The sequence below is a fragment of the Pomacea canaliculata genome, linkage group LG12, assembly GCF_003073045.1.
Source record: "Pomacea canaliculata isolate SZHN2017 linkage group LG12, ASM307304v1, whole genome shotgun sequence".
Classification (NCBI taxonomy): domain Eukaryota; kingdom Metazoa; phylum Mollusca; class Gastropoda; order Architaenioglossa; family Ampullariidae; genus Pomacea; species Pomacea canaliculata.
Genome location: NC_037601.1, coordinates 10,335,788 through 10,353,084, shown reverse-complemented (window position 1 = coordinate 10,353,084; position 17,297 = coordinate 10,335,788). Strand labels below are relative to the sequence as shown.

Sequence of the window (17,297 nt, the reverse complement as noted above, 5' to 3'; positions counted from 1 at the left end):
ATTTGGAGTTTGAGCCCCCTCACCACTCGGTTACACAATGTAAGCTAATTTCACTAATACAGGTATAAGAAACTTTTAAAAAAGGACCACCTTCGCGACCCCCTTGTAGGCACGTCGCGACCCCCCAGGGGGTCGCGCCCCACAGGTTGAGAACCGCTGCTTTAATTCAATGTCATTAGTTTGTGTGTTTATTTACACGAGACATACAGCTGGCCTTTCCATTGTTTTGAGCAGTATAATTTCTTTAAGGCAAGACAAGATATGCACTTCATGTATATCATGTGTCTGATGTAGTCCCGCTGTTTCAATTGATTACAAGAGAAAATTAATGAACTTGCTAAACATCCCTGACGGGTGACAGTCAAAGAAATCAGAACATTGGAACCCTTCTCTCGCTCATGGTTAAACTGACACATGCATGATCTTTAGAATTTAAACCATTTTTTGTAGATGCCTATTTCTTACAGACCGCGTATTGTCTTTGAAATTATACTGCTAGCGTCATAAAATTGGAGGTTGTGTTTAATAAGAGAAATTACACAGGACTCGTTTGCTTCAGTGAAGTCTCTCCTCCGGTGACATCAACACGATCCCAGAGTCAGCTGATGCAATGATATGGTTGGACATTGCTCATAGGCATCTTGATGGTTATCACTGATATATATCACTAATCCAACTAACGACACACCACTTGAGTTCAAATCCTAGCAATGACCGACACTTCCTCTCCCTTTCTGACGTCACACGCAAGTTCGGCTGCTAACCGTCCGGGGAAGATATCGCGGTTACTCGGCGACAACAGTCGATGTCACTGGAATTTTTTCGATTTTTTTGAAAAACATTGGCAGCCGAGCTAGTGTTAATGAAGTGAGGAAAGAATCTTTTATTTCTTCTGCATTGCGCTGCAATCGTAACTAAATATAATTTTCAAACTTTTTTTTTTGAACGTCGCCACAGCCTTATCACCGCCATAAAAGCCTTTATTATACCTTTAAAACACATTTGTATTATTGATACCATTGTATATACGGGATCTACTGTTGAGTATCCTTGCCTGAAACCAGCCTGTTCTTCGCATTATTTGGTTTTTTTTTTCTTCCGGCCACTTGTACTGTTTTTTTTTTATTTAGTATTGAAGTGAAAGCCTTGGTAATCATCTGTAGAGCAATATATCATCATTAGTAGTGAAGTATATCCCTGATGGTGCAATAGTTCATTCGCGGTACAATAAATAAATCGTGGCGAAAGAGTTCATTCGATGTGCAATATTTATTCGTGGTACAATAGATCACTCAAAGTGCAGCATATCATCACTAATTGTACAGCAATCGTCGCAATCGGTACATCATCACAAGTACAGTATATCGCCACATATAGTGCAGTATATCATCACTAGTGGTACAGTACACCATTCGTACTGCGCTTTGTTGTTGTTTAATATATCATGCGTGGTACAATATAACATTCTGGTGCAACAGATCTGTAAAAAAATAATTAGTTCTTCCCTGGTGCGGTATGTCTAGAGAGCGACACGTAAGACTATTTTCTTTATATCTACTTATACAAATGAATCGCTGATGTATGTTTAAATAATGACACTTGCTTCTGGTGTATATATATATATATTGACAATACACACACTGAATCATCCTGTCATGGCTATTAAGAACCTAGACCACCATTTCGTACTTGGGCCTTCTTGGAAAGACCTACTTAACGAGATAGTCTCTGAATTCTCTTGTAAGCTCTATTGGTAGCGCGCTAGACGCTTTCAACTATCGAATAGTAAGGCCTGAGAATGCAGATGGGTGTCTGGGCTACTTGCAGACACCTTATGGGATCTTTTCTTGTTGCAGCCCAAGAGGGACAAAGGCAAACACTGGCCGCCGCAAAAAAAATCAGGAACAGGTGTCTCCCACGACAAAGGACGCGACCCATCAACATACTCTTCTTCTGAACAACACTCCGTAGGTCGCTCAATACACTCCTTACTCGTCTTCTTATCGGGATAGTCTCTTTCTTTGACCTTTAACAGTCTGGATGTATTTTTATCATTGTTGCTTTTCTCTTTAACTTTTGAGAGGCTAGGCTTGGGGTCCATCTGGACGCTAGTAAACAATAGAGAAGGCGTTATGAGCCAGCCCTTTGCACTAGATCGTCCCGACTGGTCTTTCGGAGAAAGAGCTGTAGTCAATTCTCTGCTTTCAGAAACTTCGTGACACGAGCGAGACAAACTAGCAACTGGCCATTTCGTATAAGTAACGGGTCTTTTTGTCAACAACAGACGTGGAATCGATGCTTGAGGTTCGTCAACAAAGGGGTCGACTTGGATAGCGTAGGACATGCTTTTTACTTCCAGCGCCAAAGAGGATGTCCGCCGCGAGTTGTCTTTGTCAAAAGAAGTCACCAGAGAAGTCCATTTCTCTCGAGTGCGAGAAGCAATCGAGGCTTCAGTGGGCATGGGTAGTGTATTGTTGGTACAGGGTGGATCTTTGGACATCATCAATAATTGTTCATCTCGAGAGGAGCAATGCTGTTGAAACCATGCGTCTCTCTTGACGTCAACAAGAGCAGGGCGATTTGGCAGGGGCTGCAGAATAGTGTGCACGAGCCACTTGAGGTCGTCGCTGACTCTCTCTCTTTCTGGGAAAACGGGTGGCTCTTCCACGAGTTTCATCAAATGCTTGTGATCTCGGTCATCGAAAGGGAGCTTTCCAACAACCTGCATCAAGCCAGGTAAAACGATATTATGAAAAAACAGGTACGATGTGTTAGCCAGAAAGGACTTTTACAGTATATTCGAGGGAGGGAGGAATTGGTATTCTACGCCGAGCCAGCAACTAAGGCTATATCACAGCAAGGTAGCCAGCCCTGTAAGCAGATGCTACATGCAGATAGCGTGCCCGAGACGAGAGCTGAACCCAGGACAGCCAACCTACCCTGCATTGGAGACAAGCGCTAACTATTGCGCCACTGGGCCTCCCTACAGTATACTCGACAAGTATGTTACAAGATAGCCAACAAGTGTGTTTTTAAAGTTTATTCAACGAGTATTTGTATAGTATATTGAACAAGTAATTTTTTTCCAATAAACAATATTCTCGAGTATATTGTACAGTAAATTCAACTTGCAATTTTTACAATATAAAGTATACTCGAGTATCTTACAAGATATTTAACAAGTTATGTTTACAAGATAATCAATTATATATACACAAAATACTTGGGCATATTGTACAGTATATTCAATAACCAAATCGACTTCTACTATCAACCGTAATTATATTCATCTTAACCAAACAAGATTTGCTTAGGCTGCATATATATATATACGACAATGGTTATTTGCATGTGTGAAGATATATATATATATATGCACGGGAATGACGGTAAATAAAATAAACTTCTTTCCTCTAACAAAACAATGAAAAGGAAGAAGGGGAGGCAATTCAGTGACAGAAAGCTGCAGGGACGTGGGAAACAAAGGGAAACCACCCTTGAGAAGCAGACAGAGTAAAAGGTTAGAGCATGACATAGTAACGAGGTTGACGTTTGCATACAGAATAACTGCGATAGCTCTTGTAGATAATGGAGTAAAAGGTGTCGACTACTATAACGGTTGCACACGAAAAACTACAGCAGGTCTTTGTTACTAAGACAAAGATACTAAATAATGGAGAACTGGACGCAGGTAGAGTTGTGGAGCAGTCTGACAAGGCAAATAGTTTGAGTTTAAAGTTATAGTAAAGACTGTAACGGCGGTGATAGGCTGTGGCATGCTGTGTAACGTCCAGGAGGGAGAAGAAGTGTCGGTTATTGTTAGGATTCAAGCTCAAGGGATGGGTGGTGTGTCGTTGGTTGGATTAGTGATATATATATATTAGTGATAGCCATCAAGATGGCTATGAGCAATGTCCAACCATATCATTGAATCAGCTCACACTGGGATCGAGTTGACGTTATCGGAAGATGAAAGAGACGAAATAGACCTGTGTAATTTCTCTTATTAAACACAACATCCTAAAAAATATTCAACTATTTTACATGAACAGACACAAAAATAGACGAGATTCAAACTGATCCTACTCTTAACGAGATTCTAAGCAGTTTTACTTTATCTTTACAATCCCTTTAAGGCAATATATTAGATTAGGCGTCCTCTAAAGTTACCATGGTGAAGAGGACGATGCCCATGCTCCAGATGTCGGACAGATAGGGGTTGTAAGGTCGACCTTTCAGGATCTCGGGTGCTGCATAGGCAAAGCTTCCGCAGAAGGTAGAGCTCATCTCGACTTTCAAACCTCTCCCAGCCACCTTCCTGGCGAAACCAAAGTCTGTGATTCGGATGTGATCACACCCATCGATGAGAAGGTTTTCGCACTTGAGGTCTCTATGAGCAACGCTCTTGTTGTGCATATAGGTTAGGCCTTGAATAGCGTCGTAGAAGTACCTGCCTGTATATGAACATTGTCACAGTAGTCCATAAAAAAGCTGCACGAGCATAATAAAGGATATCAAACAAAGGTGAAGTGCACGATAAATAAACTGGTGCTTTTTATCTCTGAGTATATACTCCAATTAATAAATTTAAGTATATCTTAATAAGAGTTAAAGTAACGGTAATAGCAACCATGGTTAGTAACAAGTCTGACTAATAAGGCATTTTATGATCATAGGCGAATCAGTCGCTTCACATAGGGATCGTTAGGAACAAACATTTCGCTATCCGAGCTTTCAGATCAAATCTCAACACGCAGAACTCTGACAGCAATCGTAAGTTAAAGGGTTAAAAAGTAATATATCATTGGTCTAAGCAGTTTCCTCTAGAGGGTGCGGATACAGAGTTCTTATTGCCACGCTAAACAAGTGACATTGGCAGGTCTGGCATAACTTCATTTTCTTCTTTAGCAATTGGCATTAGCAAGTCAGCATTTCTTTGTAACAAGTGGGAGTAGGCTGGAAGGGGGAGTGTCTCTTTGGGGGATTTGTGCGACTCCTGGCTAACTGTGCAACGTAAATGCGTTTTATAACCCACTATATTCTTTTACTCGTGGAAACTGATTAACTGATCCGTAACCGTAAACTGTGTACTTTTGACTTGTGGAACCAAGGGTATACAAGACAGAGTGGAAGAGAACGCATATAAGAGTGTACCGTAATTATAACGTTTACTCCTCGTTTGGATAAGCAAGGGATTGCCCATTATATTTTGTATTGTGATCAGGGTTTTTTTTTAGCATCTTGTGATCTGTGTGTGTGTGTGACAGAGAGATAGTTTTGGGAAAAGAAATAAAGCATGAAGGAACGCATGGGCATAATTAGTAAATAAACGATTATTATTGAAAAAACGCGCGTAGACGTCGTGTGTGTATTGGTGGTGTGTGTCTCGTTCTTGACAACAGTGGCATTGGTAGATCTAACATTATTTCTTTCTCTTCTGTCACACGTGGCATTAGCAGGTCTTACTACAGACACGATAGAACATGAAATACTTCTAACATTATCCTTTTTACCGTGATTTGAAGAGACGCACTTATTCTGTCAGAGAAATAAAACGATGAAAGGCCCACCCTTTAACAATTTTTCCACAAATGATCGCGTTGTTCTTTAAACATATTTCTTCCCAATAACCTGAGAAAATTAATTTTGAAGTAAAAACCTCTAAACATGGCCCATCTGACCTGAACACAGCCGGTTATCAGAGGTCGTCAAGTTGGAACATAGACCTATGTAGCGTATGCTGTCTCTGTTATAGGAAAAAGATGGTGGTTGTTTCCCGTATTTAAATTGAGCGATGAAGCACAAGTCCCATGTGTCTATGTCGTCGTCAATGGCTGGTTTCGGTGCCACCCTCTCCAAGAAACTAAGTTTTCGCAGTCAAAGATATTTGAAGGAAAGAACTGTATTTACAGTTTGGTACAGCAATATATTGTACACACTGGCACATCAGCGACACACACCATGTACACAATCAGCGACACACGCTGAGACTAACCGAGCAGCGACACCTACTACATCAACAGCGACACGCGCTTCACAACTCTGACCACAGCGACACGCCTTACACAACAAACTATGCGGCGACACACCCGCCCACAATAGCTGCCGTCACTCTTTACTCCACACTAATCTGCGACTGCGACTGCTCTAACATTCTCAATTAAGTCTTATGTACACTCTACAAAAGTTATCGAAAAACATCTCGCATCTTCTCATTACGCATGCGCTCTCTCTCACACGAACATTCCAGGTACCAAAGCTTGCGTCATTTACACTCTCGCACTTGATAGAATGATCTAGGCTGCACTAGTAAAAGCCACGCGGCGGTCACCGGCAGGTCAGGTGGGGTCAGATACCACATCAAAGCACTGACAACGCCGGGCGACACCTTGCACAGACCGCTACACCATCTAATTCATAACAGTCTCCATCGAAGGTGATTGCAACCTTCAGTAACCAGATATATCCGGTAATATCCCCTCCCAATCACTGCAGCCTTTAGGAACCAAACACATCCCCTACCATTCACTGCAGCCTTTAGGAACCAGACTTGTTCAAACCTATTGATGATGTCATGCGTGAACATAAGCCTGGTTATTGTTTTGTATTGCATGTGCTGCCATCATTTCCATTGATTGCTGATTTAAGGAGCACCATTGATCCACTTTCCTTGACTTAACCCTGAAGATCCAAACTCATCCACTCTCATTGACTTCAGCCTACACGCACATATTCTAACTAATCTAACACATTACGGATATTTACAACTCCTTCTGTGCACATATATTTGAAGGGTTGTACCTCGTAAACAGATGGGGTTCATTTGCTTCGAGCACGAAAATTAATATCTAGAAATTAATTAAACCCAGTCATGTGAAAAATGACACTCGGATGATTCCTTAAACGGTGAATTTATATAAATATGCATGCTAGTGTGTGTGTGTGAGAGAGAGAATCCATAGTTTACCAGCCCGAGCCTCGTCCAGACGCTTGTCTCGGCGAATGGTTTCCAGCAGGTCTCCGCGCTCGGCAAACTCCATGATGACGAAGAATCGCGATGTCGTCTCCATGATAGTGAAACATCGGATCAGATTGGGATGTTTAAGCGAACGCAACATCTCCAGCTCTCGGGGAAGGAACTTGGATAAATAATCTTTTGGGCAGCGCCGCTTGGACACAATCTGTCACAAGATATCCAACGCCTCATACTACCTGTGTCTATGACAATCATCTCTAAAGTTGAGGGACACAGCGCGTCATGGACACTTCCAGTAGGGAGATAGACTGCGAATGGATTCTCCGCGGTTGTGTGGGTCGTCTAGCACGCTGTGTATCCATGTTATACGGACAGCGGGACTTATATATGTTTTCATTGTAAATATTCAGGCTCATTTATAACATTAATATCTTTCTCTTTGATGTAACAGTCACGAACTCTGCATAATGTAAACTCTTTATAATTCATACTCTGAATGTTACAAGCAGCAGTTAGCACTTATAAGACTTACAGTGAAAATGGCATCCAAATAACGCCAATTGTGTGTGCTTTGTGTGCTGACTAGTCTCCCATTTGACTGAACTGACAAGGTGATTCACGCTAGTCCCTGGCATGTCAAGACTGACAACACGATTAATGCTATAGTCCCTGGTATGTCACGGCTGACAACACGATTAAAGGGATTCTAAAGGCAAACTAAAACTGCTTAGAATCGCGTAAAGAGTAGGATAAATTTGAATCTCGTCTATTTATATGTGTGTTCATGTGGAAAACGTGGAAGGTTTTTAGTAGAATGTTGTGTTTAATAACAGAAATTACACGGGACTTTTTTTTTTTTTTTGCTTCCACGAAGTCTCGTTCACCGTCACGTGACCCTACGACGTGTGATTTCCATAGTGAGAACCATGCCTCGAGAATGTGCTGCACCCGATTGCTACAAAAAGATGGAAAAGATTCAAAATTGTCTTTTCATCAGTTTCCGAAAGACAGAGCCTTACAAGCCTTACACACAGAGTGCGTCACACGAATAAAAAGACGACGTCAAATCTTCGCAATGATGCAGATACAGACACTTCCTGTCAGAGACTGACGTCACAAGAAGACTCGTCTGCTTGACTATTTCGTGAAGCTATCGTGGTTACTCGGCGGAAGGACACAAGGGTCGATTTCACTGGATTTTTTCAATTTTTATAAACATCGGCAACCGAAATAGTGCTAATAAGTGGTAATTAAGTGAGAAACGAATCCTTTATTTCTCCTGTGTTTCTCTCGTGCTCTGTAATTGTAACTGAATATATTTTTGAAACGTCTGACCGTCGCCACAGCCTTATCACAAGCCTTTAGAATCCCTTTAACGCTAGTCACTGGCATGTCAAGATCTCTTTCCTCCCTGCGGACAGGTGCCCGGATGTTTGTATTACGCTTTTGGCGGTCCACATTTTTCTGTTGCACAACAGAAACAGCAAAGTTAATCCATAATAATAAAAAAAATTCCATGTATCAAAATCATGCACACAGAGTGCTAGCGCGTATGAGGGTGTGTAATGTGTGTGTTACCTTAACAGCGACGCGTCGGTTGCGGTTGAAGTCGAGTGCCGCCTTGACTACAGCGTAGGAGCCCTGGCCCAGGTTGTTTTCAATGAGGAAACCCTGAGATTCTAGAGCCGTGTACCTATCGGTTCCGGCACGGGTGTTGCTGACGGCAGCGGGTTCCGAACTTAAATGCTTTGTTTTCATGCCATATTTTGCTGCTGTCTTGTCTGTGGCAGCCACTAACAGCAATTTCTTTTTGCCAGCCACTTCCTGGACTGAGGTTGACAGTTTGCCTGCGACTCGTGTAGTTGCTGGAGACACCAAGTCACAGGTCCGTGCTTGCTCCTTTCTGGGGGCAGTTCCCACTAGGAAGGTGGTTGTGGTCTTGTTTTTGAAACTGTGACATTTGGATGATACAGCCTCTGTTATTGGGAGTGAGAAACCGTGACTGGTCATAAGAGATGAATCTTTGCACGATGACTGGTCATCGTTAATGTTATTGACACCCCGGACGTAGTTTGATTGGGGGTGAGAATCTCCCTTCTGAGCATGCACACACGAACTATCTGTGATGGGAAAAGAGGACATTGGAGTGCACATCGGTTGGTGAAGGCGACTGTGGGATTGTGTTGGTTGTAAGAAGCCCGAATAGCCCCGCTCGTCCTTGCTTGGACTTCCTTGAAAGCCGGTGGCCAGATTCTTTTGGTCTGTCTCACGCTGGACGGCCTTACGTGGCAGTAAGCTCGGGCGCCTGTGGCTGGGTAGATCTACCTTACGGCGCGTGCTGCTGAAGGGCGCCGCGTACGAGTCAGAGAGAGGCGCAGAAGGGGCAACTTCACTGATTCTCCGTCCAGCGGTGCCACTTGGACGATGGCGAGCCTCGCCTTCATTTACACCGGAACTAGTTGGCTGATCTGTCATGTCTGATGCGTGTCCGTCACGCCCTGTCGAAGCACCTGAGTTTGCTGCACAAATTACTGGCACTTAGCACAATCCATATCGCCTATATTTCTGTATTGCTACACAAATCCCTGGCAGTTTGCACAATCATGCAGATTCACATGCACGCACGCATACCAATTAATTAAATAAGCCGTTGTCAAAATATTATTTGTTAGGGATGGTGGGGGGGGGGGGTGTCTCCCCAACTATGAGAGACGCTCTCTACATTATCACAAAATATGACAGACGGGTAGTCAGTTTGAGAAAGATAAAGGACGGAGAGAAGTGAAATCGAACTCTTTATTGACATCTGGCCATTACTGCCAATGAAGTTACGATGACAAAGAACACATCCTGACAGAACAGCATGCACTCCTCTATTACTACTGGGATGTTTGCAAGTATGACACTAGAAATAATCGTAGGAGACCTGTTCCCCTCCCCACATACACTACAATATTCGTCCATCACAGTAAGTCTATACTATAGTAGTTTCTAACATTGAACCACAAGTTGTGTGCCGCTTAAGATCCAAGCAACACGCGCTAAACATTTCTTAACAATTGATATAGCAGTGAAACTGGATGGCCATCTATTTGCTGACACAAAACTATTTATCTCTCATTCAGTTTCAAGCTATATAGCTACCCCACCCTCTTTTCTGTTCTTTAGCTGTGTTTGTCAATCCATTTTATCCATCTTTCTCCGCATGCGCAATGAACTTCTACGTGATGAAAACTTGCTGTTTTTATGAAACTAAAATTGTCATTAGTGTTCTGTAATGTGAACAGCTCTTTTCACAAAAGTGACTGAAGGAAAAATACTTGCGTCTGAGTAAGTTCAGTAAGCAGACAAATTTACAGACGTTTCATAGGAGAACCCAGGGCTCGGTTAAGGAGTGACTTTGACTGTTGTCCGTCTAATTGTAAACTCTGTTGTTGTAACTGATGTCATGTTCTTACAGATTAATGTCTTCACCACAATGTTGTTGTACATCAGGTCATGTTCTTACAGGTTAGTGTCTTCACCACCGGAAGTTACCATGAGTCGACTGACGTCATCAATTAACGCACTTTGTGACATGGAATGACGTCAAACATAAATTTCGTCATTATTCTCAATCAACACCAAAGTGATGCTTGTTGTTAGCCTCCTATGGACGCAGTACACGTTTTTAACCTCTTATGAACTGTGTACACAAAAACTCCTATGGACTGAGTACAGATTGCTTGTTTTTGACCTCCTGTGGCTTGTGTACATGTCGCTTGTTTTTAACCTCCTGTCATCAACTTTTGTAAACGTCCGTGTTCCTTTGGACTACGTACAGTTGTCTTGTGGGATATGCCGTCAGTTGCCTTTTCCTTTTTTTCTTTTTTTTTCTATGTGCCTATTCAAGGCAACAATATGGCTACATCGATGATGATGATGATGATGATGATGATGATGATGATGATGATGATGATGGTCAAATTCGACTAGATTCGATGTACAAAGTCAATGCACTTTTCCATTCCATTTCAAGGCAACAATATGGCTACATCGATGATGATGATGATGGTCAAATTCGACTAGGTTCGATGTACAAAGTCAATGCACTTTTCCATTCTAACACACAAGACGTACTGATACACGTGCACGCACGACCATTTAGACTACTGATAAGGGTTTTTTCAACGTTAATGAAAATATGCCTTGCAGCTCTTGTTTAATTTCTGATGTCATCTCGCATTTCCATAATGCTAGTCCTTTTTTCCCACCCACCCATCGTTTTGCAATATCATGTTAATCTCAGCTCTTGTTCTTGTTATTTGGTTCCTCTTTGTGTTTTCTCTATTTGATTTTATTCTTCGTTTAGTACTGTTGTTGAATCTTTTATAGTTCAGATGTTATTTGTTTGTTTTCCTGTCCCTCGTATGCTGTCCATGTTTCGTTCTTGTTCTTAAGCGCTATTAGCATACTCCTTAGGAATGTGAGTATGCGGTTTACAAATTTTGCATTTATTATTATTATGCAACCTGCACTGTCGCATCATAAGAGTACACGAACTCTTAACCAGAAGCATGCATTCTCAGCTCATTGTTAAGTCGTCGGTGAACTTCTGCAGAAGAATGAAATCCAGAAGAGCTGAGGGAAGTGGTAACTGTGCCATGCGCCTCAAGATGGATGCATCGTCTGCGGCGTGGTTCAAGGCCAGCCGGATGGCCGTGCGACTCAGCTCCATCAGCGAGCATGCATTGTGTGCACGCTGCCGCAGCCATTGCAGAAGCTGGTATTTCTCCTTCAAAGACGTCTGCGCATGGGCAACAGGCAAGCGCAGAAAGATGGGTGAGAAGGCTGGAATCCTTCGTGAGCACAGTTCCATCTCCTCGTTATTAGGCTGGTAGCCACATTCCACCATCAGTCTGGCCACCAAAGGCTCGCAGCGAGAGAAAGCCTCAACAAGCATGCTCCGACTGTAAGTGGGACAACACCTTTCGAAACGACAGCCATTGTACAGAAGAAGAGAGGCGATAATGCTGTTGTCGATGGCGATGCTTGCTGACAGTGGGGTCCACTGAGAGTCCCCTTGCGACAGGCGACAACCCGCCTCAATCAAGTGTCTCAACACGCCATCAAGAGTCTTGTAGGTAGCGCGCTGGGCGATCCTGTAATAAAAGACGGCCGTTAAAAAAGGAGTCATACCGTTGTGCGTCACAGCGTTGAGGTCGCAGCCTCTGTTCACCAGCATGCGCACTACGTTCTCATTGCCAGTGCGCACTGCCTCGTGCAAGGGCGTCCACAGCAAGGCGTTACGTGCGTGCACGTCGGCGCCCAAGTCACACAGCAAGGCCGCCAGCGTCTCCAGATTGGCGTGCACGGCTCGATGAAGCGGCGTATGGCCCTGCTCGTCTCGTGCGTCTAGGTCACACAGGGGGAGAGTAGCCAGGAAGGCGGCCACGTCTTCGCGACGGAAGTTACATGCCACGTGCAGCGGGGTCTGACCTTTGGCGTCTCGTCTGTTGATGACGTCACGCAGCTGCCAGTCTCTGGTCTTGAGGCAGCTGCACTTGCCAGGTATATCCGTCTGCTGATCAGCCTCGCGACCACCTGGCGACATCGGCTTCCTGCCACGGGAAGACGACTGCGAGTCACCTCTGCGAGAAACGGTTACGAGAGTCGCCTTGTTTGTAACTGCAGGCCTGCTGGCTTGCAAGTGAACGTTTGAGATAGAGTTCACGTGAAGGGCGGAATGAGCGTTCAAGTTCCACCGACCCCCACATGTCGAGCAAACAGCCATGGCAGCAGTGGAGAGAAGTCGACATGTGATGGTTAGATGACCGTATTGACATGCCCAGTGAAGCGCTGTGCGGCCATCCGCATCCACTGCGTCTTGTTGACAGCCACTGTCTAATAGGGCCTGCACCTTGTCTTCACGGCCGGCCTTCACTGCCTCGATGACAAGCAGCTTGTCCTGGACAAACGACAGCATGGCTGACATGGTCAGCGTCTGTTACTGGGTCTAAGACAACGGTAGAAACTACTGACGCCACCTTCCTTGGATAGCAATGAATGAAGTGAAACCTACAGTGCTACACAATTTTCACTATGTTTGTGGCAGAGTTACATGTTTCCGAGGAAAAAAATGTACACTGATTTTTTTCATTATGGGGAAAAAACCATAAATGAGGGATGAAGAAGAATAAGGAAATTAAGAAGCCCTTGCGGTAAACTCAGTGAACTAACCCTGGTTCTAATAAACACAAGAGAATAGTTTTGAGTAGCTCTCACGACCGACAGGAAAAATTTGGCCCTGCGCGAATGAGTATTGGACAAGTACGATAGACAAAACCAAGGGCTATCAGTCACTTTTAAGTGTAGCAAACAAAACCAAGGGTTACAAGAATTATAGCAGCTAAAAAGAGAGGGTGCCGGTCCCTTTTCTACAGACAAGAACAAGGGTTACAGGTGCTGAAAGTACATTGGTTCCTTCCTGAGGCTGATCGGCCCAGACAATGGTAATTGGTGGAGTGGTGAGTGGCGAAGACGTATAGCAGCAAGCAAGTCAGCAATCAGATATGTGATTGCCAGTCAGTCAGGCGCACTTGTGAGAGCCAGTCAGCTGGGTACTTGTGAACTGGCAAATCAGCTAGGTAGTGGTGACACATCAAGAAATTGCCAGGTAACTGGAAGAAAGTCAGACAGGTACTTAGCTTTCAAGGAATTAAGTCAGTAGTTCTGTAGAAAGAGACAAAGGATTCATCACACCATCATTAAGAATAAATTTCACTTAGGTAATATTCTGTGGATAAGCTATGCATAAAGAATCAACCAGCAGAAATAAATATACACATTACAGCACTGACAGCAGATACTATTCGAATATAAGACAAAAACTCCGTCAATAACTCTTTTTCATGAATGGTAGGCTCTTTTACAAGGTATTCAGCTCATTTTGGAAAACTTAATAACAAAATGCCTTTAAAACAGCCTCAAAATGGGTTTCCACAATAAAAGACCCAACAGATTGCAAATCTTTTTTCACTTGACTGGATTTTCTTTATTAAAAGTAGCTAATCCCTGACATCCCATGGTTTCTTAAATAAATTCCTTTATCACTGACATTTTCATTTGTTGTTTGGAGAAATGTTGAATATAATCAGCTATGGCCTGTCATTTCAACAGTGAGATAATACATTTTGACAGAGACTTGTGTATCCTACTATCAAAGTCAACGGTTATCCATGGTTGGAAAGTCCATATGATGTACCAAATTATTTTCATATAGTAAGTTGCAAGTCACATGTCTTATAGATTCTTCCCCGCATTCCCAAAAATGGCATTGCTATGCAATGTTCTACTGCATTGAAACATTAAAAACTATAACAAAATGAGTACCAACAACCAGTGCTTATGTCAACAAAGAATTCCCCCCCCCCCCCCAGTCACCCATGACTCAACACTAAAGACCTAGTTCATGGTATTTTTATACTCTCTCCCAGAGCAAGCTAAATACTGATGACATTTCTGTTCATTTACATAAGCACAAATAATATGGTCAGCAAGTGGATTTTCCAGGTCATTCACTTTTACGGAAACCCTCCAAGCATATATTGCACTGTAAGTATATTGTCTAATTCGACAAATGTAGTTGCCAAGTATATTACATTGGTTGTATCATGGGATATTCAGTTCTATCCAGAACGAGTGGATAGAGATATTTGCAGATAGAGTAATTACAGTCTATGATATTCAGAATCAGGTGGCCACATCTGTCATACCAGATGATAAAGAGGATTAAAATCTACCATCACAAAGTTTCTTACACTTATTTTCACACAAATCCATAATGCCAATGTCAGCACACTATTGTCAATATACCCGTCTTAACTACACTCATGATGTTTTATTCTTTCATTATGTTGTCAAAGCATTCTACTTACCTTTTTTCTTTACTTTCTTTAGATTTCGACAAATGGTCATAATATCAGCAAAGCATTAAACGACTAATATTTCCTCTCTAGCACGCATAATCACCATGGATGGGATTTCGTACTGCGGAATCTAAACGGTGCATGAAATGAGCCAAAAGACCCAGGTAAATCCCAAATGTTGAGATCACACTTAAACACTCACAGGTATAGCTCCGAGAAGGCCAAGTGAAGGATAGCATGGCGATCACACCTTGGAGTTTGATAATACAGAATGCTATATGCTACAATGAGTGTACAGCTGACACACACCGAACTTTGCTACAGTGGGTGCAGTGCCAACACACAACACGCTAGGTTGCAGTGGCTGTACAGTCGACACAGCAATGAAGAACCGCGGTTCTACCCAGCCTGTGCACGTGCCAAACAGTCTGGTGTAAGTCGAGCGAGGCCCCACCACTACCCCGTGTGCTGCAACGGAAAGATGCGATCGGGAGAGAAAGACAGTACACTATCACTACTACTACAGTACACCGACACCAAGCGAAAAGAACAGTCTGTTACAAAGTTATCATCTTCATTTGCACACTCGTCACTGTTATCGATTAGTTATTAGTCATCGTCTACTCATTCATCCCTTCTGCTGCAAGGGGCAGACGGTGCTGGCAATGCTGCAAACAAAGAAGTTCCCAGCAAGCCGCTGTGAAGTGTCGCAGACCGCCCAGCTGTGTGCTCTGTGGCACTTGTCGGCAAATAACGACTATCATCTAACGACTGACATGTCAGGCATTGTGCTCGCAGGATGAACACAGCACCAACAGAAAACAGAAATGCTTGGCGCGGGGGTAAAGGGGGTGGGGAGCTATTCTTGATTCTTCTTTTGGGAGCACGGGCAGGGTAGGGTGGAGGGACTAGGCAGCAGATAACGTCGACGTAAAAGACAACAAAGAGCACGCGGTCTACGGACTACGGCGCGCGCACAGACAACGAGCGGGCCGTGTGCAAAGGCAGGGCCAGTGCAAGAGGATTGACACGTGACACCATTCAACTGATGCCACACCTGACTCATTCAAGGCAAGTAAGATTAAAAAAAACAACAACAACCTTACATGCCTTGAAACGTAGATTCACCTGCGTTTGGTAAGAATTAAAGTTTAATTTGAATAAATGTCGATCGGTGTATGTTGTTTATAAACTTTAACTAATGGTGCTATTTATAAACTTCTGCTAATTCTTTAAAAGACGTTCTTTATGAACTTCATCTAATCTGTCCCATCCTAAAAGATGCTCAAACGGCACTCACTACACTGCCAGTCACAGACTGCAGTTTTACACACCTCAGTGTATTCACAACACTGCAACTTTAATTACTTCTTTTTTTTTGAAACTACTTTAATTAAAGGCACTACCGACATAATATCTGCCCTGACAGTGATGTTTCTGCCTTAACTCTACATGACCTGTCTGCTGCATTCGACACCATGGACCACTCTCTGCTCCTTCATAGACTACACACCCTCTATGGGATTTCTAGACCTGCACTAGCGTGGTTTAACTCCTATCTCACTGATTGGACGCAGACTGGGTTTGTTGATGGTCAAACATCTCGCCCTGCTCTACTTTCTTGTGGCGTCCCTCAAGGTTCAGTACTCGGCCCAGTTCTGTTTATTTTGTATATAATGCCACTTTCATCTTGCATCCAGTCTCAACGTTTCTCGTCAATCATATGCTGATGATGCGCAACTGTACTGCTCCACTCCACTGACTGAGCCTCACTCTGCTACCAGCACCATAGAAGTCTGTATTAATGAAGTCAAAGACTTAAGACAAACTGAAACTCAATGATGATAAAACGGAAGCACTCCTATGTTCGAGAAAAAGAAATCCATCTTCACTCGTTTGTCCACCAAGTCACATCAAGGTGGGCGAAACCAACATCACCTTTGCGTCCTCCATCAGGAATCTAGGATTCATTGTCACTGCAGACATGACTCTTGCTAAACAAGTCACAGCTGTCCATCTATTATGATTAACAAATTAAGACTGTCAGTCAGTCTGCCTATTATGAACTACACAAGATCAGGGCCATCCGTCACATTCTGTCTACGCGCACTACTAACACTCTTGTCTGTGCGTTTGTCTTATCTAGACTTGATTACTCCAATTCCTTGCTTGCTGGCTGCCCTGTATACCTTCTTCACAAACTCCAGAAAGTTCAGAACTCTGCTGCACGTCTGGTGCTTAGAGCTCGGAAACAGGACCATGCCACCTTTGTTATCGACACTGGCTTCCCATCCGTTCTCACATTCAGTACAAACTGTCCATGCTGTGTTTTAATTTCTTTGTTGGCACCTTCCCTGATTATTTCTCTGAACTGCTCTTCCCTTACGTCCCAGCTAGACAACTCTGCTCTTCAT

The 17,297-nt window shown here is 43.2% G+C and overlaps 2 protein-coding genes across 6 annotated transcripts; both read right to left on the bottom strand.

Moving 5' to 3' along the window:
* Window positions 1-546: 546 nt before the first annotated feature.
* LOC112553257 (CBL-interacting protein kinase 18-like) lies at window positions 547-11,319 on the bottom strand. 3 transcript variants are annotated; one of them, XM_025220357.1, is made up of 5 exons: window positions 10,301-11,319; window positions 8,555-9,495; window positions 6,968-7,181; window positions 4,171-4,454; window positions 547-2,722 (listed from the first exon to the last, which is right to left on the bottom strand). In XM_025220357.1, the coding sequence occupies exons 2-5, from the start codon at window positions 9,449-9,451 to the stop codon at window positions 1,772-1,774; spliced, it is 2,346 nt and encodes a 781-aa protein (XP_025076142.1). In that variant the 5' UTR covers window positions 9,452-9,495; window positions 10,301-11,319; the 3' UTR covers window positions 547-1,771. The 3 variants fall into 3 exon arrangements, with proteins under 3 accessions (XP_025076142.1, XP_025076141.1, XP_025076143.1); XM_025220356.1 differs by having other exon boundaries at window positions 10,435-11,319; XM_025220358.1 differs by having other exon boundaries at window positions 10,485-11,319.
* Window positions 11,320-11,369: 50 nt separating this feature from the next.
* On the bottom strand, window positions 11,370-16,146 carry LOC112553429 (serine/threonine-protein phosphatase 6 regulatory ankyrin repeat subunit A-like). 3 transcript variants are annotated; one of them, XM_025220633.1, is made up of 3 exons: window positions 14,893-16,145; window positions 13,431-13,635; window positions 11,370-12,923 (listed from the first exon to the last, which is right to left on the bottom strand). In XM_025220633.1, exon 3 carries the CDS (start codon window positions 12,747-12,749, stop codon window positions 11,541-11,543), a length of 1,209 nt encoding a protein of 402 aa, XP_025076418.1. In that variant the 5' UTR covers window positions 12,750-12,923; window positions 13,431-13,635; window positions 14,893-16,145; the 3' UTR covers window positions 11,370-11,540. The 3 variants fall into 3 exon arrangements, with proteins under 3 accessions (XP_025076418.1, XP_025076415.1, XP_025076416.1); XM_025220630.1 differs by having other exon boundaries at window positions 11,370-13,635; window positions 14,893-16,146; XM_025220631.1 differs by having other exon boundaries at window positions 11,370-13,635; window positions 15,086-16,146.
* Window positions 16,147-17,297: the final 1,151 nt, after the last annotated feature.